The sequence below is a fragment of the Pteropus medius genome, unplaced genomic scaffold, assembly GCF_902729225.1.
Source record: "Pteropus medius unplaced genomic scaffold, Ma_sr-lr_union100, whole genome shotgun sequence".
Taxonomy (NCBI): domain Eukaryota; kingdom Metazoa; phylum Chordata; class Mammalia; order Chiroptera; family Pteropodidae; genus Pteropus; species Pteropus medius.
The window spans coordinates 9,763,502-9,789,070 of record NW_024352783.1 but is presented as its reverse complement, the minus strand read 5'-3'; the positions used below and the strand labels follow the sequence as shown (position 1 = coordinate 9,789,070).

At 49.5% G+C, this 25,569-nt stretch overlaps 1 protein-coding gene across 5 annotated transcripts in view; it reads right to left on the bottom strand.

The window, feature by feature from the left end:
* Window positions 1–2,073: 2,073 nt before the first annotated feature.
* Window positions 2,074–25,569, bottom strand: part of PEMT (phosphatidylethanolamine N-methyltransferase) — a 78,881-nt gene continuing 55,385 nt past the window's right edge. For 4 of the 5 annotated variants that reach the window (XM_039847581.1, XM_039847577.1, XM_039847580.1 and 1 more), the window contains exons 3-7: window positions 18,093–18,208; window positions 7,511–7,656; window positions 5,609–5,720; window positions 2,708–2,782; window positions 2,074–2,361 (exon numbers count right to left, since the gene is read on the bottom strand). In XM_039847581.1, the coding sequence (XP_039703515.1) occupies window positions 2,304–2,361; window positions 2,708–2,782; window positions 5,609–5,720; window positions 7,511–7,656; window positions 18,093–18,208 (507 nt within the window). In that variant the 3' untranslated portion in view covers window positions 2,074–2,303. The remainder of the gene's footprint in view (window positions 2,362–2,707; window positions 2,783–5,608; window positions 5,721–7,510; window positions 7,657–18,092; window positions 18,209–25,569) is intronic. The other variant, XM_039847578.1, reaches the window with a different exon arrangement.

The window sequence follows — 25,569 nt, the reverse complement described above, 5'->3', positions numbered from 1 at the left end:
GACAGGCAAGCAGAGACAAGTTGCCATCCCACCTGTCAGCCTGCCTGGCCTCGGCCCGGACACTCTGGGCCCCACATTTGGTGGGGGTGAGGACATGTGCACTCCCTACCTTTTCAATTCTGCCACCTCCCAAGTCTGCCCGCCATAGCATTTTTATGTTGTCCAGGTTTATAGTGGTTACAAATAATCTTGTTTTCTGTGTGTTTGGCAACGAACATCATTTATGAGGCTGAGCCTGCCTGTTAATATTTTCTTGAGGTACTGCCATTTTTCTGCTAAGAGATACTTGTGGAGGAGTGAGCTCCCTGTTCCTTGGGGTGTGCAAACAGGAACAGAGATTTAAGCATTGGATAAGATCAGACTAGATGCCTCTTGTGGCCCCTCAAGCTGAGACAGAAACCAAAGAGAAAGCCTCAAGGAATTCCAAGGGTGACAAGGGGGCCCAGCCATCACTGCTTGAGTGCCTGCTGTATATACAAGCAGGCATGACTACGATGGCCTTTTTACAGATGAGGAGATTGAAGCCCTGAGAGCTGTGTGCACGGCTGGAGTCTGGAATCACCCAGTCTCCCAACATGAATGTGGGGAAAAGTGATCTTGTGTCCTTGGAGGGCTGGGGGCCTGTGGCCAGGAGCTCAACCAACAGGTCCGGAACAGCCTGCTCCTTATGGTGACACGAGGTCTACGAGGGACCAGGAAAAATATCAGAGGTAACTGGAGATGTCAAGTTCAGCCAGAGGAATAAGGGAGGGACTTGGGGGCTAGGCCCAGGTCCTTTGGTCCCATCCAGCAAGCCCTCCCTAATAATGCCAGGAACCCCCATCTCTCTCCTCCAACTCTTCTCACCCCAGACGGAGAAGAAGGCATGGGCTCAGGGTGGGACAGACCTGGGTTCCAGTCCATGTGTTATGACTCGTTCATATGTCCCCTGAGACAAGTCACCCAGCCTCTCTTAGCCCCACATCCTCTGCTACCAAACAGGGTGACCCCAGCCTGTATGGTCTTCAAGGGACACAGTCGGTGTAGGATGGGCCACAGTGTAGGGGCATACCAAGTATCCATGGTCTGGCCCCACCCATTCCTTCCCCTCCCACCACAGCCTAAAGTATTGCTAGTAAATTTAGAGACTCTCCAGCCACAGCATCTTCCCATAGTCTGCTACATGCCAACCTCCAGGGGCACGTGCATTTCCATCTAGAGACAGGTCTCTCGTAGGCCAAAGAGGGTTGTAGCATTGTCTCACTGGGTCAGGCAGTAGGACGCACATTTGGACTTTTCTGATAAACCTCAGATCACTCCACAAATGTGATCTGTCTCCAAGGCCAGTTCATTTGAGCTGGACCTGGTGGCATGGGGTTCAGAGAACATGAGTGTCAAAGTCCAGCTTTCTGCAAATGCATTAATGTCCCAGGGGGTCTCAAACCTGGCCCAACCCGTTGGCCCTAACCCTCAAGGGGCCCCCTCCCTGCCCCTTGCTAGCTCAGTCCTTTAGAGCCTGACGCTTTGGGCACCCGAGCTTGTCCTCACTTCAGGACTTTAGCACTTGCCACTCCCACTGCCTAGAGCACTCTCTCTCCAATGCTCCCTCTGGTCATTTGGGTCTTACCTCAAATATCATCTCCTCAGAAAGACCTCCCTGACCACCACAGCTAACATGGGCTCCCACCCCTACCAGGTACTTTCATGTCACTTTAAAATTTTTCAGAATATTTTTCACTCTGATCATTTTCCCTGAAGAGCAGCTCACAGGGACTGGGAGCCCCTTGGCATGTGGGGTGTTGGGCCCCTGGGCAATATTATGGCCCTTCTACCCCAGGGCTGGGCTATATCCATGAAGGGGAAAAGCAGAAGAGGAGAATGCTGGGGCAGGGTGTGAGACGAGTGGCACAGGAAGCCCAAATGCCTAGGCAAGTCCCTTCTCTGCCAAGCGTGGGCAGTGGTGCCACTTCAGGGCTATGAGGCTTCAGTGAAGGGGAGGGCTGCACCAGCCTGGCCTGGAGCCCTTGGGGGAATGGCCCCTCCTGGAGATCCAAGCCTACTCTTTCCCCATCTGGATGGACAGAGACCCAGAAGTGAAGCTGGGGTCAGGGAGCCTTTATTGGTGAGTCAGAATGTGGTAGGGGCGGTGGGGCAGGGAGCTCAGTGACCACACGGCAGCATGTCCAGAGCCCCCAAGGCAGTGGTTTCCAAGGCACTGGCATGGCCCACGCCGGGCAGGCACCAAGCTGCAGCCGAGCACTGTTTCCCCCTCGCAGGGCTTGGCACTCGGGGAGGCAGGCCAGGAGGCCCTCGGCAAAGTCTGGTCAGCTTCTCTTGTGGAACTGGGAGGATTTCTGCCGGTAGATCTCAGCGGTGAAGGGCCTGCATGGGCAGGAGGAAGGATCCAGTCAGCGGGTCTTGGGGGGATGCCATCGCCCCAGGCTCTGCTTCCCCCGCAGATCATGAACAGAGTAAGTGTGTCTACATGGGACCAGGAGGGCCCAGGGCTGTTCTGTCACCTACTGTGGCAACCCTCAACCCCCACCATGCCCACTCTGAGCCTCCTGTCTGCCACTGTGGTGGGGACTGGGCGTGGCTTAGCTGACCCAGCCTGATCAGAGCTGCCCTAGTCATGGGAAGGGCCCTGAGAGAGGCAGGGCCAGCTTGGTAGTCACCCTGATGTCAGACAGTGGCCCTGGCCCCCAGGCCTGTGACAGCGCCTACTCACTCCTCATAGAGGATGGCGACCACGTAGATGAGGGCCACAACCATGGTCAGCAGCAGGCCGGTGGGGCTGGCGTGCCTGCGGAAAAGACACACCGCCAGTCAGAGGGCAGGCCCAGCACCGGGCCCCCTCCCTGCCATACTGGGTCCTGCAGCCAAATGAGCCTAGACAGGCAGCTCCCTTCTTGAGTCTGGCTTTCGCTTACCAGAGCTCCCACTGTCCTAGTCCTGACTTGCTAGTCCAGTGTGCTGCAGGGAGCATGGGCCCCAGGTAGGCTCTGTGTCCCCCAGTACTGCCTCCTTCACAGAAGCCCTAGGCTGAGGACCCCAGGGTGGAGACTCAAAGATACATGTGTACCCTGCAGGGCCCCTCTGCCCGCTTTCCGCCCCTCCCCACCGCCTACTGTTTGTCTCCCAGACAGGACCTCATACTGTCTGTCTTTCTGTCTGGGAGCTCCTGGAAGTCTGAGTGTGCTTGATAATGCCCCAACCCCCATTCTGTGGGCTCTACTATCACATGGAGATGCCAAGGTCAAACAGAGACCTTCTAGGGCTAAGATGAAGTCTGCCCTCCTGGAGACTTGCTCACTGGCCCTTATGTGGTTTTCTAAAGCAAGCAGAGCCTCTCATCCTATGAGCCATGCACCCCAGGAGCCATGGAGTGGGAGAGCAGCAGGCTGGACCTCCATCTGGGTGAATTTGCTGCCAGTTGGCTCAGATGGAGTCCAGAGGCTGGGCTCTGTTGCCACAGTGTCCCTAAGACTGATGACCCTCTGCCTGGGAAACCAAATTAACTAGAAGCCATGGAGACCAGGAATGGACGTGGCTCTTACAGCTGACATTAGCCAGCTCCCCGGGTCAGGTCCTGGCACCAGATCCCGGAATGTGAACCAAGCAAGCACCCCTTTTCCGTTACATCTACGTGAAACTTGGTCACTTTCAAAATGCTATCGCACCCTTGATCTTGACATCCTAACAACCTTGTGTGTAGATAATTATCCAACTCTGCAAACGAGAAAACTGAGGTCCAGAATGACCCACATGCTCAGACCTGGCCCCGAGCCTGGGGTGGTGGCGGGGTTGGTCCTAGAGACTAAGCTGTGCACCTTGGGAAGGGAGTCTCACTTGGACTACAGGACTTGGGAGAGTGGAAGTCTGAGGCCTGCTGGAGGCCCCTGTGCCCTGCCCCCAGGAATCCTACGTGCCATGGTCTCAAAAACTCCTGGCTGCTCGGGCACTGGTAAGCCTTATCCATGGGGCCAGGAGGGAGAAAGACAGGGCTACATGAGGCTAGGAGCGGCCCTGCTGAGTCAGAGTCTCAAAGCGCCAAGTAATGGCTTGTCTCTAATGAGCTCTCAGTTGGAGGATGGCCTGAGGGCCCCATCTCCCAGCACAGCCAAGGCCCTCTCCTCACCACTGCAAGGCTGAGGTCCTCCTGAGGGGGCCTGCTGGTGCTGAAGCTTCCTCAGGATCCCTCACGTGTTCCTGAGAGCCCTGGCCTGACAGTCCTGGGGCAGCGGAGACCTTTCACTCTAGGGCACCAGGCACTGGCTGGGGCACAGAAGGGACCCATGTATGGGCTCTGCCCTTGGAAGGCCCTATCTGAGCACAAATGAGGCACCCATTGGGGAGCAGTCAGGGAGAGCAGTCAGGAGATACCTCAAATGGGTTCGAAAGTACAGACTGGGGTCGAAAGGGGAGAGACAGCATGTGTGCTGGCAGGGAGAAGGGACGGGGCTCAGCATGGGGGAATCAAGAAGATGCAGAGAAGACCTGTGTCGGGGCTTATCCTGTCATTCCCAGTGGGAGATGCTCTGTGGAATGGGTGAGTCGGAGAGTACAGAGCCCAGGATCTCACTGCCCAACTCCAGGCAAGAGGGCCCAGGCTGGGCAGGAGGCTGTCTGGTCTAGAAGTGGGGCTAGGGCAGCAAGCCTTCCTCTAGCTGCTCGTCACTCAAAGCCCAGTGCTATTAGATCTGACGGAATGTCACTCCTGACATTCCACCATCGAGAGTCATTCCTCTGTGTTCCACCTTTCCGGTCTCTGTGAGTACCTGTAACATTCTAGGCAAGTGGTCTTCAAGTGTTAAATAAAAGCAGAACAGTTTCCATACACACACAAAATCTTTCTATGGAAGAAGCCCAAATACAGAAAATGGACAAATGAGAACTGCTCTGTAGGGGCACATGGTTTGAAGCCCAAATCCCACAGCACTTCCTAGCCTGGCCTCCTTGACTTGGGGTGAGGCTGGAGCCCCAGGGTCACTTGTCAGTGCCTACAGCTGGCTGAGACAGACAGCAGTCAGTCCTGGGGCCCACTCCTTCCCAAGGGCACTGGGGTTCCCTCTTTCTGTGGGATCAGAAGTTCTGCAACCTGAACACATGCACAGACCAGCTCCCCTGACAGGGCCAGAGGCTGCTAGGGATCTGATCCAGGCCCTGGGCAGCTCCTGCCGTTGTTCCCCTGTGTAGGAGTAGCATTCACTCGGGGCTCTCCAGCTCTAAGCACAGGAGTCAGCAGCCTATGGTCCACAGGCCAAGATCAGTTTGTACATTTCTAAGTGGTTTAAAAAAAAAGAAGCAAAAGTAGTATTTCAAGACATCTGAAATTTGTATAAAATTCAAATTTCAGTGTCCGTGATGATACCTGGCCACATTCATTCTTTCACTATCTTATGGTTACTCTCTTGCTATACAGGGGCAGAGCCCTGCCTGTGGCCCGTGAGCCTCAATCTCTGACCCCTGAGGGAAAGTTTGCCAACCCCTATTCTAGGTGTTGTGTCCACAGATCCAGAGGAATGAAAATCTGACTTATGCCCTTGGGCTCCATGAATGATGAGAAGGCTGTTGTCTTCCTGGTGGAGGCAGCCAGCAGGGAGAATGGGCAGGAAGGCCAGCTACTCACATGATAGCCCAGCCCAGGTAGTTGGCTGTGCTGCCCCAGTACATGGGGTTGTCCAAGATGTTGAATGGGAATGTGGTCACTCTTGCCTCCTTGAGGATCCCGAAGTAATCACCTATGGACAAGATAGGGTAGGACCGAGGGTCACTTCTCGGCCACACCACTACCTAGAGAGGCCCCCCAGGGTGACTCTCAGGAAGCTCCAGGCTAGAGGGGGAGCAGGTTTAACAGCACACCAAGTCAAGGGGTACCCCAGAGCAGGCCCACTCAGTCCATAGGCATGCAGACACTTCAGAGAACATGGGATCCCCAGGGGCAGAGGGGATGAAGTGGCATTATGCTGCTCATTGGTGTCTTGGGCCTCTCCCCAGAAATCTCTTGGACCTTTAATCGAAGCATAAGTAGGACAGCCAAAGGCAGGAAGAGCCAGCAGAGCTGCATCATCTATTATCTGGGGACAAAGGGTGCAGGGGACTGAGAAGGGCTGTGGGAGGCCTTCTACCCAGGAGGCAGGAAATAGGGTGAGGGGCCTGGAGGCAGTGGCACAGAAACCCACTTTAGGGCTGACTCACGGCAGAGCAGTGGCTATAGTACCCTACATCCAGAGCCTGGCGGGCCCTTAGCGTTTCTAGGCCATTTCTTCTGGGGGGATTGCTGCAGTGGCTAGTGTTTTCAGGCTCTTTCCCACTCCCCTCCCACCCTGACTCATCCCTCGAAGTGAGTCTCCCCATGAGGCCCTGAACATTTGCTGCCTCTACGATGCCCTGGGTTGGGGGCGGGGCTCCACCGGCCCCTTCCTGGCTCTGAGCCCACTGCCACAGCAGACGCTCACTGGAGAGCTATTCGTACCTGGTCTCCAGAGGACTTAACTGACCAACACAGTGCCCTCCTCACTCCTGTGGCGCTTGCCCCCCGCCCTGTCAGGCCCACACCATAATCCCCACCTCCTCCCTAACCCCCCAGGTCTCAGCCTCACTCGTCCAACCTCCTTCTTACTGGAAGAGGACCTTTTCAACCCCTTTTATGACCCCTTCCCCCCTGGGAGTGGAGCTCAGTCCCCTGCAAGGCCTTTGGAGACCCATGTGACATGGCCCCACCCAACCTCCAGCCCTGGCCTCACTGGCCCCCTGTGCACCATCTAACCTGCCTGGCTCCCTCCAGCATGCCATCCACCATTCTGCCTTTGAGATCACTGTTTGCTTACAGGCCTGTCCTCCCTTCCCACCTGCCCCCCACCTGCCCCACCTGCCCCCACCTGCCCGATCCAATGCTCCTGACTTCCCCTTTCTCCAGGTTCCCACCTGTGTATCCTTCTAGACTGTGGTTCCCTACAGATCCTGCCTGAGCACTGCATGGACACCAGAGCCCCAGCCCAGGCCTTGCCAGGCAGGAGTACTCCTCAGAGGACGGCCACTCCTCATCTGTCTGTGAACACAAGCCCCTTGAGAGCTGTGGGCCTCCTGCTGCGGCCAGCAGTGCCCAGCCCAAAGTACCACAGACAGTGACTATGAGTGGAGACAGTCAGGCAAGCTGGGGGTGCCAGATATCGCTCAGGCACTGGAGGAAACTGAGGCCAAGTCCCAGAAGCTGGCCAAGGGCTGAGAGGAATGGAGGACCCAAGAGCCCTGACCCAGCCCATCAGAGAGCTGGTCACTTCCATGTGCTACTGGCTTGTGGCCCAAACACAGCAGACTGACATCCTGCCTGGCTTGGCAGCCAAGCAGCTGGATGAGATATGATAGAGTCTAGGCTCCTGAACTAACCGTGGATGAGCCAAAGCCTAGAGGAGGGTTGGTGCCCCGAGCCCCACGCAGATGTCAAAGACAATGGAGCAGTAAGCAGCTTCTGCTCCTCCCTGGACCCCGAGTGGGTTGGTTCAGGTCCCCCCAGCCCTCAGGGTCTTACCTAGGAAGGTCCCAGTGAAGCCCAGTGCAAAGAAGCTGGAGAGCACCAACATGCTGCCAATTCCCAGGAGCACAAGGCCCACCTGGTAGGCTGTGGGGTTATCCAGGCTGTCCATCCTGGGCTGGCTCAGCATGGCCTGTGTGAAGCTGCAGGCAAAGGGTGGGAGAGATAAGAGGTCACTGCTGTGAAGAGGGAGCTGTCCCCGCTTCCCACCCATCCCCCAAGTGGCCCCCAGAGTAGCCAGTCCAAGGGTCTCAAACTCAGTGCCTGTTGGGGACAGACAGGTGACAAAGTGGCTGCAGGTGGGATATGGGGCACCTAGAGAGTACCGTCCTGCCCTAGGGTAGCCACCCTGATGCACCAGCCCCCTACCGCCATGAGGGAAGTGACCAGAATGGGGGCCCAGGCCTGCCAGACCTTTTAGTTTTTCAAGAGAAGTCAGAAATCCTGATTTGTATGTGAAATATCCTATTTTTTTTTTTAAAATAGGCAATTAATGAAAACTATTTTGGACTCTGTGCATATCAGCTGGCCATATTCAGCCCATAGGCCACCAGTTTGCAAACTCCAATCCTGTCCAGTTAGTAACTGGTACTAAAGAAGAAAAGTAAGGCTCAGAAAATTAAAGACGCATGCCCAGTGCCCACATGCTCCTGCAAATGACATGTGTGACCCGTGGTCTTGGCATACCACTCCCCTAGCAGACTCAATGCCTTAAAGCCTGGGGTGTACTCTGCCCCTGCACAGGACTGGCCACATCCTGGGCAGCACCTCAGAGGTCCAGTATGTCTTCTTTCCACACCTGAAATGCCCCCAGCAGGCTCGTTTTTGGGCCAACACATGGAATGCCTTGTTTAAAGGCAAGTGGGTTGACCAAAAGGAGGTGTCTATGCTAGTGGATTTGGAGATGCAGTTTCTCCAGTTGGCTCCTAAAGAATGGAATGCTTGGTGCAGCTAGGGCAAAGAGACTGGGATCACGGTAATGCATAGGAGCAAGGTTCAGGGTCTATCTCCTTAGGAAGGAGGAGGTGCTGATGGGAGGGACACGCACCAGGGAAAAGATGTGTGTGGGAGCAAGTGCATGCATGTACACAAACATACATTTTCCATTCCTCCAAGATTGTAACACTCAGAAGAGACAAGATCTTCTGCCTTATGCAAGGCAACTACTTGCACTCGCTTTGTACCATGTAGCAAGGCAGTTCCCTATCCATTCACCCACCCACCCATCCGTCTGTTAGTCTATCTTCTATCTACCCATCCATGTATCTATCCATCTATCCTTTATCAATCTATCCTTTATCCATCCATCCATGCATCCATCATAAAGTATCTGTTTGACAGGCTCTTTCAAGTAGAACAAACCCATCTTCATTCATTCATTCCACTGATAAATTCACATTGTCGTAAAACTGTTCTTATGTTAAGCTAAAACAGCAATCCCTGGAACTCCTTCCTCCAACTACTTTCAGCTCTTAGAGAACAGAGGCTGATTCTCCTTCCCCCTTGCACCCTGACCGTCTCCAGGCAGAGTGGGTTACAGTATATCTTCATCAACTAGAGGGAAAGCAGCACCCCTTGCCCTTCTCTTCTTCCTCCTCCTAGAGCAGAGAAAGGTAAATGGCAAACAGAATACCCTGCACAGAAGCCTGCATGGTGAAGTACACGTGTGTCAGGGCACACCTGGCCACTGGTCAAGCTGCCCACATGCCCAGCTCTCCACCCACCACTGCCCTCCCTTAGCCCTCCTGCTGCCCGGGCTCAGGGTCACCCTGCAGCTCCAAGCTGAGCCACTGGGATTGGCTCAGGGTCATGCACACCGAGTGTTGTGCCAGGTCAGCATGCCCATGCCCCGCCCACCTATATCCTGCCTCTCTATGCTTTCACATGACTTTTTGGTAAACAAGCAGCCCTCACCTTCAGGGCAGCCCTGTGACCCAGGCACACCTTCTACCCTGCAGACCCAGCAGCTAAGCCCATGGAACAGGCAGCTTTGGCACCTAGCCTCAGCACACTCCCCATCTCTCCCAACAGGTAGTGGAATGGAAGGCAGGGAGAGGCTGTGGGCCCTGGCAAAGCTGACTTCCCTACTCAGGGCTAGCTCACCTGCAGGCCCTAGGATCCTTGGTTACCACTGCATTAAGGGGAGAGGGGGAGGGAGAGAGAAAACACTCAGACCTCCATGTCTCAAGGGCTGGGGTGATGCCTGCCTGTTTAGCTCTGGTACTTGTTCCTCCCCACCCAGGCTGATTCCCAGCCCCCAAACATAGGACAATGAGGCCTACTGGGCCCACAGCCCAGCACAACTATCTGCCTCAAGTTCTCAAGGCCTACCCATGGTTGCCGATAAAAGAGCTGAGGGCTCCTGGCAGAAGAGTAGGACTGGGTTTCAGACAGACCTGGCACCCTGGGCCTCAGTTTTTGCCTCTGTATGATGGTGACAGTAACCCCTCCCACATCCCTGTGCAGAACCGCTGCCAGGTTGCTGTGCACATGCTGGTGAACATGAGACACGCCAGACGCAGCTATGGGTCTGAACGGTGGGAAGGACAGAAGAGTGAGCCAAGGGTGACACCGTGGGAGTGATGAAGCACCGGGTGCCATGCAGGACAGGCACACTAGACAGGAGTCCAGAAGGCCATGGTGAGGCTTAAACTGAGATGTGATGGAAGAAATTCTCCAGGGGAAGGGGGTGGGCAGAGAGAACATTCCAGAAACAGGAATAGCACAGCCGGTGGGGAAGCCTGCAGAGGTGGCTTCCTCTGGGCCTGCAGTAAAGAGTTTGGAATGCATTCTACATGAGTGGGAGGAATAGGGTGGGGAGACCAATCAGGTTGTTGCAACAGTCAGGGGAGTACTAGGGGACTGAGAGAGCCCAACTAGAGCCTGGATTGGAACAGATCTGGGGCTCGTGGTGGAGTCTCGGTTTCCCACTTGTGCTGGGCTGGCTCCAGCTCCTCTGCCAGAGTTCATTTGCACTATCCAAGCAGTAGGCACACTGCCCAGCTGAGTGCACACAGCTGGGCCAGATGAAAGGGAGCATCTCACTCTGATGTGCTGTGCCTGAAGCAGCCTCCCTCGGGGATGGCTCCATAGAAAAAACCATCTGGCTATAAGCAGATGAGGATTCCTGAAGAAGGGCAGATCGAGGGCCAGTAATGGGGAGCAGAAGGCCCTGAAGCAGCTGTGTGGCTGCCCTAGGTCTTGGTCCACCCTGGGTCTTGGTCCACCTGCTCCTTTTCCATCCTTCACCAGTGGGAGGAAAGGGCCCCACAGGGAGCACCTCTCCAAGTTCCCTCAGCTCTTTGTCATATGGTTCCCCACAAAGCACTCCAGAAGCACTCACCCCAAGCTTCTCAGCAGAGAACCCTGGCCAAGACCCTCCAGAGTTCTGTTAAGGAGCCCTTTGGGCATGCAGGCTGCGTACTCTGGGACCACGACAAGTGGCAGGTTTGCAGGAATGGCATGGTGGGCCCTCGTCAGGTGACCGGTGGTGTTCTAGCTTCTCCATAAGTCAGGAAAGCATAGTCCATTCCACATGAAAAATTAACAGAGGGATGAGTGGCTCCGAGGGGCAAATGCTCCGTAACAGAATGAAGTAATAAACAGGCAATTTCCTTTGGAAATATTCTGTACTGGGGACGGGAGTGGAGAGACTCATTCAATTGTCTCTGGTTCTATTTTTAAAACTTAGATTGAGCTTTTGGTCACCAATGTGACTTCAGGCTGTCTGCAGTCTGCTCCCCTGAAATCCTGGAACCTGGGTGGAGGCAGGGAAAGATAGTCACCACCACTGTGTCCTGGCCACAGGCCAAGCATCTGGCTCCAGCCTCCTCCCAGAGCACCTCCACTTTGGCTGCCAATGCATCCTTCCAGATCCTACCTCTAACTAAGGCCCTTCCTGCATGGCAAACCCCCAATGGCCCCCACAGCCTGCAGAGTTAAGGCTGAGATCACCTATGCCTCCTGCTCCCTCAACCTAGAACTCCTTTCTACCATAATGCTGGCAGACCTGCTAAGCTTCCCTGGCTCAGGTCCAAGTGCACATCTGCGTAATCCCCACCTTGAGTGTGGGCTGACCTGTGGACACCAGGTATATCAACTGCAACAGAGCAAGGTCAAGGCATTTCACAGCTGTAATTAAGTTCCCCGGTCAGCTGACCCGCATTAATTGAAAAGGAGATTACCTTGGAGAGGGCGGCTTTCAAAGGGGGTCTGGCTTGGAAGAAGCCAACCACCATGCTGAGGGCAGGAGATTGGGGAGGGATGAGCGTGTGTCAGAGAGTGGCAAGCAGGCTCTAGGAGATGAGGGCCTCAGTCCTCGGTCCTATAGCCACAAGGAATTGAGTCCTCCCCACACCCACCTGCCCTATTCACTTGCTCCTTAGTGACCATATCCTGTGAGCAATTCCAGCCAGGCACTGGATGAAGCAATCACTGGCACACAGATGGCCACAAGGAAGACAAGCCACATGCGTGCTGACATCCCACCGATCCGGCCAGCCTATGAGCAGGGTGCACCTGTTCCCGAGCAACAAGGAGGGGTGAAGAAAGTCTGCTCCCACAACCCCAACCACAGCTCTACTCCTGCTAAACAATGCACACAGAAGCTAGTCTTGATTCTCACAAGCCCCACCCCCCGCAAAGCCCAGCATCCTTGATGAGGAGAGGAAAGAGACAACTGTCATCAGTGAGTGCAGCTCAGCCAGGGTGCAGGACGGTGCTGGGCTAGGGCACTCTGCTTGGCTGGTAGCAGATGGCTGGTGGAGGGAAGAACCAGTGGGCCCGAGGAGGTGGGAGAGGTCTGGTGCATATTCGCTGTCTGGTGATCTGAAAGGTGATAAGAGAAAACTAGTCCTGCCTGTGAGCATCCTTTCTCTCCTTTCAGAAATTTCTTGGAGGGGCTAGTTCAACTAAGAGAAGGTAGACTGCAAGCCAGGCCAGCACTGACATTGAGAGAGCTGGAGAGGAGGAAGAGCTGGGGGCTACCATCTATAAGAAGCTGGACATGGACTGACCTCCCGGATCTCCCAAGGGCCCAGGACTCAAGAATGAACCAGAGAGTTTGCTGATATCTACACATCAAGAGCTGGGCTTCAGGTCAGATTGTCCCCTTGGTCCCCTAGGGACCCATGAGGGCCTAGAGGAAGAAGGAAGGACCCCTGCCAGGGGACCAGGGACCAGAGACCAGGAGCCCTCTAGCTTTTTGCCTCCTGCTGGCATCCTACACAGGAGAAGGTGTCAAATCCAGGCACAGAGGTCCCTCCTTTACCCACTCCTCCTGGCTCTACAAGTAGAGCTGTAGGGACCTGCTCAGCATTGATGTCTGATGACTCCTCTGCGCCTACACTCCACAGTCACGTTCTCCAGCTACACTCCATGGCGCCTTCTCTCTTGGGTGCCCTAATAAGCCAGGCTGCCACCTGCAGCAGGGCCTGCCTTCCTTTACCCCTAGACCAGCTGGGCTGGCCCCCAGGACCCCTTCCATCTCTGTCCCAGCCAGAGTTGCCAGCACTTGTGAAGTCTGACTCCCAAGGCAAGGCCAGGTCTGCTCAGCCTTGGATCCCCCTGCATGTGCCACACACTCAGTAAGGGGCTGGTAGGTGATGCACCTCCTCCTGACCAGCCTCAGGGGTTCCTGCTCCATTTCACAGACAGGAGACCAAGACTCAAGAGAGCCTGCTTGGTGGTCTGCTCAAGGTCAACCTCTGTCAGGAACAGAGCTGAGACTGACCCAGGGCACCTGCTCCTTCCCCAGGCTGCTCTGACTCACTTTCCAGATGTTGGTCACTAGGTGTACCTGGATGCCTGATGGCAGCAAAAGGCCCTTCCTTTGATGGACAGGGGTGGACTCATAGCCTGTGGCCCATTGGCTGTTCTTGTAAATAAAGTTTTACAGGAACCCAGCCAATGCTCATTTACTTCTGTGCCACCTCCACCAGAGTTGAGTGATTTTGACAGAGACCCACAGTCTAGAAAATTTACTAGCTGGCCCTTTACAAACAAAAATTTGCCAACACCTGATACAGACAATCAAAATTATAGATCTGCTTGAGCTGGAAGGGATGGACCTCAGTCATCAACTAGTCCAAGGTCCACAAACTTTTTTTCAAAAGGGCAGATAGTAAGTATTTTCAGCTTTGCAGGTCAAGGATATAATACTTACATAACCATTTAAAATGTAACCATGTATACAACTCAACAACAAACAACCTGATTAAAAAGCAGGCAAAGGACTTGAACAGACATTTCTCCAAGGAACATGTATAGATAGCAAACAAGCACATGAAAAGATGCTCAACAACACTGATCAGGGAAATGTAAATCAAAATCACAAGGAGATACCACCTTATGTTCATCCGGAAGGTTATTTAAAAAAATAATAAATAACAATTATTGTCGAGGATATAGAGAAATTAGAATCCTTGTACACTACTGGTGGGAATGTAAAATGGTGCAGCCACTGTGGAAAATAGAATGGAGTTTCCTCCAAAAATTAAACATAGAATTACCATATGATCCAGTAACCCCACTTCTAGGTGTATATCCCAAAGAATAAAAGCAAGGACTCAAAGAGATATTCGTCCAGCATATTCATAGCAGCATTATCCACATTAGCACTATCCACACAAAAAGCGGTAAGAACTCAAAGTGTTGGACAGATGAATGGGTAAACAAATGTGGTATATACATACAGTGGGATGTTATTCAGTCTTAAAAAAAGAAGTAAATTCTTTTAAAATAATTTTTTCAAAGTGCTTTTTTTTTTTTACCAGTTTATTGATATAAAACATTGTATAAGGTATACAATGTGATGATTTTATATGTATATACAGTGAAATAATGAGCACGGTCACCTCACGTAGTTACCATTTTTTGTATATGTGGTGAGAATTTTTAAGATCTACTCTCTTAGCAACTTTCAAATTTATAAGACAGTATTGTTAACTAGAGTTACCATGCTGCTCATTAGATCCTAGGACATACTCCTCTTACAACTGGAAGTTTGTACCGTTTGACCACCTTCCCCATCACCCCTCACTGTGCCCCCAGCCCTTGGTAACCACCAATCTGTTTCTATGAATAGTCTTTTTCAGATTCCACATATAAGTAGAATCATAATAGTGTTTGTTCTTCTGTGGCTGCTTATTTCACTTAGCATAATGTCCTCAAGGTTCATCTATATTGCAAATGGCCGGATTTAAAATGAATGGAAATCCTGAAATGTTACAACATGGATGAACCTAGAAGATATTATGCTAAGTAAAATAAGCCAAACACAAAAAAACATACTATATGATACCACACATACACTTAAATATGGTTAAAATGATAACATTTTATGTTATATACTTTCTACCAGAATAAAGAATTTAAAAGATAACCCAGTGCAATGTGTGGGCCAGACAGAAGGAAGGCGGGTACATGTGACCTTGAGCATTATTCCTTTCAAGTGGATGGTGTTTAACACCTGACCTATTATCAGTAAGGAGAAAAGGACGTCTGCAGCAGGCGAGGGCCCACCACACTGCCCTGTCTGTCTCACTCAAGTCTGTTCTCATCCAGTGCCTGAAGGTCCTCACTCAGCTCCTTGAGGCTGAGTGCCTGCTGCCAGAAGACCGCGGAGTAAGGGCCACACCCAGTGCCCACCTGTGCCAGCCCTGTCAAGAGGGGCTTCTCATGAGGACACTGAGGCTGGGAGGCTGCAGTGGGTAGGACAAGTACAAGCCTGTCTGGGGCAGGGCCCTCCCTTCCCAGCACCCCTGGCAGCCCCTTCTCCATGAGAGAGCAAGGTGGGAGAATCAGATCTACAGTAACCGTGGCACTGTGAAAATAGATGGGGCAAGGCCTGAGGAGAGAAGGGCAGGGTACGGAACAAGCGACTTATTTATAGGTCTAGAGCACCTTTTAAACTGTTTTTAAAAACCGTGTTGGAGTCTCCCAGCCATCCTGTGACCTTTCTCCAAGGTCAGGGGTTAGCAGGGCTCCCAGTGCTGGCTCAGTCCACTCTGCATTTAGCCTAAGTACTCACTGATCACTGCTGAGCCAGGTGCAGTATTCATCCCTGGGGATAACATGGCTTATAAGACAAACACGGTCCTGACCCTCCTGGAGCTGACAGTCTGCTAATACAAAGAACTGAGCGTGGGTGCTAAGGACTTTGCAGAGGCTGGTCATCACACTGGGGCTTCTGCACACAGGATGTAGTCAGAAGGGCTCCCTGGGGGACACTGTGCACAACGAGAGCTAACTCAAGAGAAGAAGCCAGAACCGAGAAAGGCAGGAGGGGGAGCTGGGGCAGAGGCCCTGCCATAAGAATTTGGGGAGGTGATCAAAGTTGAATCGGCCAAGCCAGTTGAGGAATCTGGGTGTTATTTTTATTGCAGTGGGAAGCCAGGGTTTGGGGTGTCAGGCAGGGATGACTCGGTTTGATTCTCACTCTAACAAGATCCCCGTGAGGCTGTGTGGAGTAAGGACATTTCTGCATGGCCAGAAATGAAAGGGAGAAAGGGTGGGTCCCGGGGTGTGAACCCCAGGTTGTGCTGCTGGACTGAGTAGGAAGATCAGGACACAATCAAGGATGTCTCCTAGGTTTCTAGCTGTTCAAGTAGGAAGAGGGAGGCTGCATTACTGAGCTAGGGATGGGCAAGGAAACCAGAACTCGGCACTGAGACAGAGAGAAGTTCCCTGGGAAGGCCAGCATGGTTGCGTCAGCCTGGTGTGCTTCCTGGCTCAACTACTCATCAGCTTTGGCCCCAATCTGATGAGTGGGCTCAAATACTCACCCCTGAAGTGCTGTCGTGACTATGGGGTGCCACAGGTATGAGGCATCGTGGCTACCAACGCCTGTGCTTGGTGATGGTGGTGACTCAGGGCACAGATCTGACCTAGTCTGCTGACTTTAGGCTGAGAGCCGTGGGGCACAAGCCCTCTCTTGGCTGTGGGTAGGCAATGACGGTAGTACCAACACACTCTGGGGCAAGAGTGAAAGCTCTCTCCAGCCGTCTGCCCTTTCCTAGCCTCACCACTCCTATGGGGACTGCCCCTCCCTCCTGGCCCTGGGAGTGTGTGCCTGGGGTTCAGAGGGGCGGCCCTGGGGCAGGCCTTGCAGAGAAACAGGCTCTCCACCATCTTGCCAGAGGAGACCTGAGCTCCCAGCCTTAGGCTCAGACAGGCTACTGACTCCTACCCTGCCGATGGCAGACCAGGGCAACCCTCCATTGTAAGGGGGCCACTCCATATGGCAGGGGTGGGCAAAGAGGACCATCCCCTCTCCCTCTAGACTTCCTATTCCTATGAGCCATAAAACCTCTAACATATCATTGGTCCTTTTCAAGCCTCACCTTTTCATCTGTACCATCGGACTCTGCCTGGAGATTACTAATGTGAAAACACTCCCTGGGGCACGAGAGCCAAGTCCCTTGCCCCTTTGTTTGGTGAATAAGACTTTTCTTGTCCAGCATATTCATAGCAGCATATTCATAGCAGGTGCCATAGGCCCCACCAAGATCCTTGAGATACCCATCTTGGCCTGGAGCAAAGAAGTAAAGAGATGACAGGCAGAGAAGGCCAAAACACACAGGCCAGGAGTTAAAAATTCAGAGCGGAAGGCTGGCCCTAGCAGAGCCCATTCTCACACACTGCCTTGACAGTGGGAAGATAGTGAGCATGTACTATACAGGCGGCCCAGACATGAAGAGGGAAGACTGAGGCATGCATCTTTCAGAGTGCGAGTGTGAATGTGTGAGCAGTATGAGGGGCCCAGCCAACATTCATGAATGTGCCCTTGGCATTTACAGAGGCCCACTTACCACGGGCAGGATGCTTCACCTCATCTCCATGCCTGCAGGGGCAAGATGGGGCCTTAGGCAACAAGCAGCTAAGACTCGGCCCCCCAGTGATGGCTCCCATATAAGAAGACTGGAATCCTCATGTACCATTTCTCACTTTTTAAAGCACTGCCCAGGCAACGTTCAGTCTGTGAGCTAGTGTGTCACTGCGATGGTTCTCATGGAACTTCAGGAAGTAAGAACTGGGCTCAGGGACAGCCCATGCTGGGTGTGGCCACTTGATCCCACTCTTCCTCTTCACAGCCTCACCCCACTCCAGGGCACCCAGCCCTGCGTCTGGGCAGCAGCATTTGTTCTCATGTGCCACAGGTAGTACTTCATCATCTAGTACAAGTTCATCCACCCTGGTCTCTTTCTTTGATGGCAGGAGGCCCCGCTTCCTGAGAGGTACCTGCTTCCTGCCTGGAACTTCCTGGCAGGAACTCATATAGAGGTTTTGTCTATATACTGGAGGCCTGGGATACGAGCTTGGCAGCCATCCAGGTCTTGTCCTCTGTACCTGGATCCCAGGCAGGTGGCACTGTCCCTTCCCAAGGTCAAAAGGACTCCTCTGCTGACAGGAGTCTAATAGCCCAGAAAAGGAAGGGGTGTCTTGCTCTGGCATGAGGCCTTGGAGAGTAGAAATCTCTGTACATTCGAACACAACACTCCCACGTCTTGATGGACCCCAATACCCCTAGTAATAGCCTCCCCTGAACCTCAGGTGTTCTGCCCAGCCTGGGTGAGCTTACCAGTGTGAGCGCAGAACATTCAGGAGCAGGATGGCCCCTCCCAGCACGTAGCAGGCCAGGTATGGGGAGCCGAAGGCCCGGCTCAGCTTGCGAGTTTTCTGTTCCCATCTTGCAACCTAAATAAGGATTGGGAGTGGCAGGGGTGGGGGGGGGGACAGGGGGGCGGGGGGGGGGGCGGAGAAGAAAGCAAAAATGAGATGTGTGTTGGGAGAATCCTGGGGTAAGGGTGGAGGTAGGAGCAGGCCTCTGAGCTCCAAGGCCCTGAGACTCTGATTCTGAGGAGGGAGAATGACATGAAAGCACCTGCCACAGTAGATCTTGGTTCAGCTCTGCAGGGATTTCCACACATCCTCAGCCCTGTCTGGGTGGACTACATACTATCCTGCTGGAAGCAAGCTCTTCTACCAAGCATAACTTGAACACCCCAAGAATCAGAAAGAGACCTAGCAGCCCAGGAGACGCCCTGCGCCAGCAGAGGCCTTTCTCCAAGTCTAGAGCTCATCACACACAATTCCAAATGCCCACAGCAGACGCAAAGAAGACAGAGGAAAAGGAGCCACTGAAACAGACAGGAGCAGCTGCCAAAGGATGCCTGAGGACAGCCAAGCAGGTAGCACAGGCCCGGTGCCTACAGCCCAGCCCCAGGGGTGTTTCGCAGTGTCCTTCAACTAGGGTAAGTAAGGCTGAAAAGGGGTGACTAGCACCCTCACCCCTGCTTCCCCAGCTCCCCAGAGGCACAGATTTTCAAGCTTCCAATTTTTATTTTATTTTTCAAATTAATCACATCTATAGTCAATCTTCAACAGCTAACAGTAGAGCAAAGCAAACAATGCCATTCCTGTTCTGCTTGTCTCCAAAGTCCCAACTGCCCTGCAACAAGGTCACAGCCATGTGCACCACCCACGTTGGTGAATGAACAGGATAGGAGGTGGGGGGCGGGGGAGGGGGGAGGCTGGTTGCAAACAGGGAAATACACACAGTGGAGCTGGAGAGGAGACAACTGGGAGTCAAGGTGGCTGTGCTCTAATTATGTGAGCAAGTCTCCCACCGGGACCCTGAATGTTAATATATTCACATATATGGAGAATCTTAAAAGTTCCATCCAGTGCTCTGCATTTCTGGGATGCTTCAGGAAGCTGGGTCCAGGAGCCATCTATCTCTATTGTGGCCTCAGCAATGATTCTGCCTGTTGCCTCCTGCCCAGCTTAGCTTCCTAAGTGGACCCCTTTCCCAGAAATTAATCATTGGAGAGAGAGATTAGCAGCTCCCAGTCCGCCAATAATTTGGCCCCAGAAGCAGCTCCCAGACTTTTCCTCAGAGTTCCTGGGAGGATGCTGGGGGGAGGGGGGTACAGGGTGAAATTTATGGGAAAGAGAGGTGAGTGAGGTGGCTCCTGGGCCTTCCCCTCAATCAAATCTCTGCTCTTAGCACTAGTGCCCAATTCTCCCAGCAGGTAAACAAGCTCTTTGTTCAGCTCCAGGCAGGCAGGTGGCCTCTGCTGACTCTACAGACGATAGCTCAGTCCTCACTCAGAGAGGAAGGGATGAGGGCTCCAGGGCTTGTGAATGTACCACTCACTGGCCTACAGGTGGCACCGTGGGGCCCAGGGCCACAGACTTCATACTCCTCATGGCCACTTGTTTTTTTTTTTAATTTCTAGATAAAATTCAAAGTAATGTTTAGTTGTGCAACCATCACTATGGTCTAATTCCAGAACATTTCCATCACACCACATAGAAACCCTCCCTATCCTCCCCTCCCTGCACCCGCACCCCCTCCACCTTCCCCATCCCTCTCCCTAGCCCTTGGCAGCCACTAATCTACTTTCTGTCTCTACTGATTTGCTTATTCTAGAAGTTTCACATAAACAAAATCACATAATAGGTGACCTTTTGGGTCAGGTTTCTTTCATTTAACATAATATTTTTGAGGTTTATCCATGTTTGTAGCAAGTATCAATACTTCATTCCTTTTTATGACTGAATAACATTCCATTGTATTAAAATATCACATTTTGTTTATCCATTCAGCAGTTGACATTTGGGTTGTGTCCACCTTTTTGCTATTACAAATAGTGCTGCCATTAACATCTATGTACAAGTTTTTGTGGGAATATGTGTTTCCATTTCTCTTGGGTGTACATCTAGGAGCGTCACTGCTGGGTCACATGGTAAATCTATTTTTAACTTATTGAGAAACTGCCAAATTGTTTTCTACGGTGGCTGTACCATTTTACATTCCCATCAGCAGTGTATGAAGGTTCCAATTTCCCCACATACTTGCCAACACTTGTTATTTTCCATTTAAAAATTGTAGCCATTCTAGTGGGTGTGATATGGCAAGTCATTATAGCTTTGATTTGCATTTCCCTACTAAAGAATGACAACACTGAACATCTTTTCGTACACCTATTGGCTATTTGTATATCTTCTTTGGAGAAAAGTCTGTTCAGTCCTTTGCCCACTTTTTAAAGTGAATTAATTGTTTTTTCTGTTCTTGAGCTCTGAGTTCTTTATATATTCTGAATACTAGATCTTTATCAGATAAATGATATACAAATATTTTTTCCCATTCTGTGGGTAGTCTTTTCCCTTTATAATGTCCTTATATAAACAAAACTATTTTGATCGTTCACTTTGTTTCGCCCTGTAGGATTCAACCCAACTCAGCCAATTTTCTTACAGGGCCTAGTGAAATGTGCTTGGCATAGCACCAAATGTGGCTGAAGCTCCAAAAATAAATTGCCAGATGTGCCCTAAGGGAGCTCAGAGTTTACCAAGATAATACATGGAGTTGAGTTCCCCTCTGTATGCCTGTCCTTCAGGGCCAAATTGGCCATGCAGATTTGCATTAAATCAGGAGAGTATCTGGGGTAGTCAGACTGCAGGATACAATTGTGTGGCTTATGTAAGGTTCTTTCTAGAGGTCTCCTGGAAGACACAGTCCCCTCCAAAGCAACTGGACAAAGGAGTAAAGAGAAGCCCTTTCAGAATGACTGCCCATCAGAAAAGACAGTCAAGTACTGAACAACAAATGGGTCAAAGAAGAAGTCAAAAAAAAGAAATAAAAAACACCTTGAGACAAAGGAAACTAGAAGTACAACATACCAAAATTTATGGTATGTAGCAAAAGCAGTTTTAAGAGAGAAGTTCAACAAGCTCACAGGCTTACCTCAAGAAACAAGAAAAATCTCACACAACCTAACTTTACACCTCAAGGAACTAGAAAAAGAAGAACAAACAAAGTCTAAGGTTAGCAGAAGGAAGGAAATAATAAAGATCAGAGAAGAAATAAATGAAATAGAGACCAAAAAGACAACAGAAAAGATCAGTGAAACTAAGAATTGTTTTTTGAAATGATAAACAAAATTGACAAATCTTTAGCTAGACTCAGCAAGAAAATAAGAGGACTCAAGTAAATAAAATCAGAAATAAAAGAGACATTACAACTGATACCACAGAAATACAAAGGACCATAAGAGACTACTATGAACTATTTTATTATATGCCAACAAATTGATAATCTAGAAGAAATGGATAAATTCCTAGAAACATACTACCTACCCAAGACTGACTCATGAAGAAATAAAAAATGTGAACACATTGATTACTTGTAAGAAGATTGAATCAGTAATCAAAAACCTCCCAATAAACAAAAGTCCAGGATCAGATAACTTCACTGATAAAGTCTACCAGACTTTTAAAGAATAACACCAATCCTTCTCAAACTCTTCCAAAAGGGAACACTTCCAAACTAATTTTGAAGCATTATCCGGATACCAAAACCAAACAAGGACGCCACAAGAAAAGAAAATTACAAGCCAATATCCCTGATGAACACAGATGCAAAAATCCTTAACAAAATATTAGCAAACCAAATTCAACAATACATTAAAGAAAATGTGGTGTGTGTGTATGTGTGTGTACACACATATATATATATAATGGAAAATGATTCAGCCATAAAAAGAATGAATTTTGCCATTTGCGACAACGTGGATGGAAACTTAAGGCATTATGCTAAGTGAAATAAGTCAGAGAAGGACAAATATTGTATGATTTCACTTATATGTGGAACCTAAAAACAATAACAAGCTCACAGACACAGAGAACAGATTGGTGGCTGCCAGAGGCAGGAGGTGGGGAATGGGCACAATGGGTGAAGGGCTCAAAAGGTACAAACTTCCAGTTATAAAATAAATAAGTCCAGGGGATGTAATGCACAGCATAGTGACTAAAATTAATAAAACTGTACTGCATATTTGAATGTTACAAAGAGAATAAATTTTAAAAATTTTCATCAAAATTCTGGGTCAAATATGTGGTGACAGAAAGAAATCTAACTATGAGAGGTGAACACATAGTGTAAATATATATATATATATATATATATATATATATATATGCCTTACTGTTAAAGTGTACAGCTGAAACTTATTGGATTTTGTTAACCGATGTTACCATTAAAAAAATAAATTAATTTAAAATAAATAAATAAAAAGGAAAAAATTCTATACAATGTATGGTGACAAATGTTAACCAGACTTACTGTGGTGATCATTTCACAATATATACAAATATTGAATCGTTATATTGTACATCTGAAATTAATATAATGTTGTATGTCAATTATAGTTCAATAAAAAATAATTTAAAAAATCCAGTACATAAACCATGATCAAGTGGGATTTATCCCAGGGATGCAATTGATGTGACATACCACATTAACAAAATTAAGAATAAAATCATATAATCATCTCCATAGATTTAGAAAAAGCATTTGACAAAATTCAACATCCATTTATGATTAAAAACCTCAACAAAATGGGTATAGAGAGAATGTACCACAGCATAATTTAGGCCACAAATCTACAGCTAATATCATACTCAATGGTGAAAAGTTGAAAGCTTTTCCTCTAAGATCAGGAACAAGAAAAGGATGCCCACTCTCTTCACTTTTATTCAACATAGTATTGGAAACCCTAGCCAGGGCAATTAAGCAAGAAAAAGAAATAAAAGCCATCCAAATCAGAAAGGAAGAAATAAAACTCACTAATTGCAGATGACATTACATACAGAAAATCCTAAAGACTCCACAAAAAAACTGTTAGAATAAACAAATTCAGTAAACTTGCAGGATACGAAATCAATATACAAAAATCTGTTGCATTCCTATACACTAATAATGAACTATCAGAAAGAGAAATGAAGAAAACAATCCCATTTACAATTGCATTAAAAAGAATAAAATACCTAGAAATAAACGATGAAGGAAGTGAAAGACATGCACACTGAAAACTATAAGAAACTGATAAAGGAAATTAAAGAAAACACAAATAAATTGAAAGATATTCCATGATCATGGACTAGAAGAATATTGTTAAAATCTATACTACCCAAAGCAATCTGTAGATTCAATGAAATCCTGATTAAAATTACAATGGCATTTTTCACAGAAATAGAGCAATTCTAAAATTCATATGGAACCATAAAAGACTCCGAATAGCCAAAGCAATCTTAAAAAAGAAGAACAAAGCTGAAGACATCATACTCCCTGATTTCAAACTAAATTACAAAGCCATAGTAATCTAAACAGTATAGTATTGGTATAAAAACAGACAGATCAATGGAACAGAATAGAGAACCCAGAAATAATCTAAACATATATAGTCAATTAATTTACGATAAAGGAGTCAAGAATATACAATGGGAAAAAGACAGTCTTCAATAAATTATGTTGGGGAAACTGGTCAGCCAGATGCAAAAGAATGAAACATAGCCGGTCAACTTGATGACAACTTTTTTGGATTTGACACCAAAAGCAAAAATAAACAAGTGAGACTGCTTCAAACTAAAAAGTTTCTGCACAGCAAAGGAATCCTTCAATAGACTCAACTAGCAAGGGTGGACAGGATGTCCAGGCAGAGGGAGCTTCACGGAAAAGAGCAGGGATCAGTGACTGTCCAAGAAGCCCAGGGGCACCAAGATACTAACAATATAAACCACGGTAACCATTGACACAGCACCTGACAATTTCAAAAGTGCTTTTACTTGAGCTCATTGAACCCTCAAAACAGCCTGAGGGGAAGGCAGTGTTAGCTCCATTTACATATGAGGAGACAGGCCCCTCAGAAGTGCCTGGTACAGTCAGGCAGTAGGAAGGAGATGCAGCAGAACAACACCGTGGGCTCCTAATCCAGTGCTCCTTGGATACATAGAGGCCTCTCTTTCCACTCTCCTTATTAGCCCAGTGGTCTCTGGCACATCTTGTTTCTAGTATGTGATTTTAAGATACAGCTTTAAAGTTAATTGATTTTTTTCCCCTCCCAGTTGATGAGATAAGGCTTTCTAAAGGACACTGAAGACTTAAAAATTACATAAGGTATCATGTCCTTATACTTGAGGAGCCTGTGACCCTCCCACAGGCCCAGTGTCGGGGGGAGTCCAAAGCCCTGGCTGTCATGCCCAAACCTGCCTGTTCCTCCTCCTTGCTTGGAAAAGCCAGTTTTGCTCCCTGGAGCTGTATGCCCAGCTGTAAAATGAGGTAGAAGTGGGAGCAAGTTGTGTTCTGTGCTCCCACTGATGGCTGTGCCTCTCAGAAACCCACCACCTGCTGAAAGGATGCACAGTGCATGGCCCACCTGCATGATGGAATGCTACTCAGTAGTACAATGGGACACAGGATCCATACACAGAAGAGTGCCTTCTGTCTAGCTCCATTTACATGAAGTTCTATAATAGGCAGAACCCACCCATACTGACAGAAATCATAGCAGCGGTTCTGGTTCTGGGCTGCAGCGGAGATGGGGAGATTGATCAGGAAGAGCCATGAGAGAACATTTTAGGGAAAGAAATGTTCTATATCATGATCAGGGTGGTGGTTTACAGGGGCATTTATATTTGTCAAGACTCATCAAACCATGATATAGGGAAGAGGCATGAGAACTACTCAAATTGACTAAATATTAAACCAGGTTGTATTCAGAACCTACAAATGTGCTGATCAGCCCTACAGCTCGACTATGAGGAACTAGTAACAAAGAAAGATTCCTTCTGGGATTACCACACCATTAAAGATGTACAGCACAAAAGGAAAACGGGAAAACAAAGCTTCAAGCTGTACCCTACACAAAACAAACCCAAATATTCATTCCCTATGGCCAGAACACAGGGAACCTACTGAACAAAAGCTGAGATTACTAACATGCCTTTAATGTTGCAACCCATACCGTCAAAGGAAAATACGGAAACAGTCTTTAAACTGTAATTCATAGAAACTAAGAACCACATATAAACTGAATGACTCGAACACTTGGGGGCTCTCTCATTCTGTCTCTGAGAGGAGACCACGCTCTGTCTATGGAGCGTTATTCCTTCTCTAATAAACTTTTCTTCTGACTCTAACTCTGGCATGAGCTTGAATTCTTTCCTACACTCAGTCAATGGCCTTCTCTCTCGATATAAGACTTGAGCCTCCA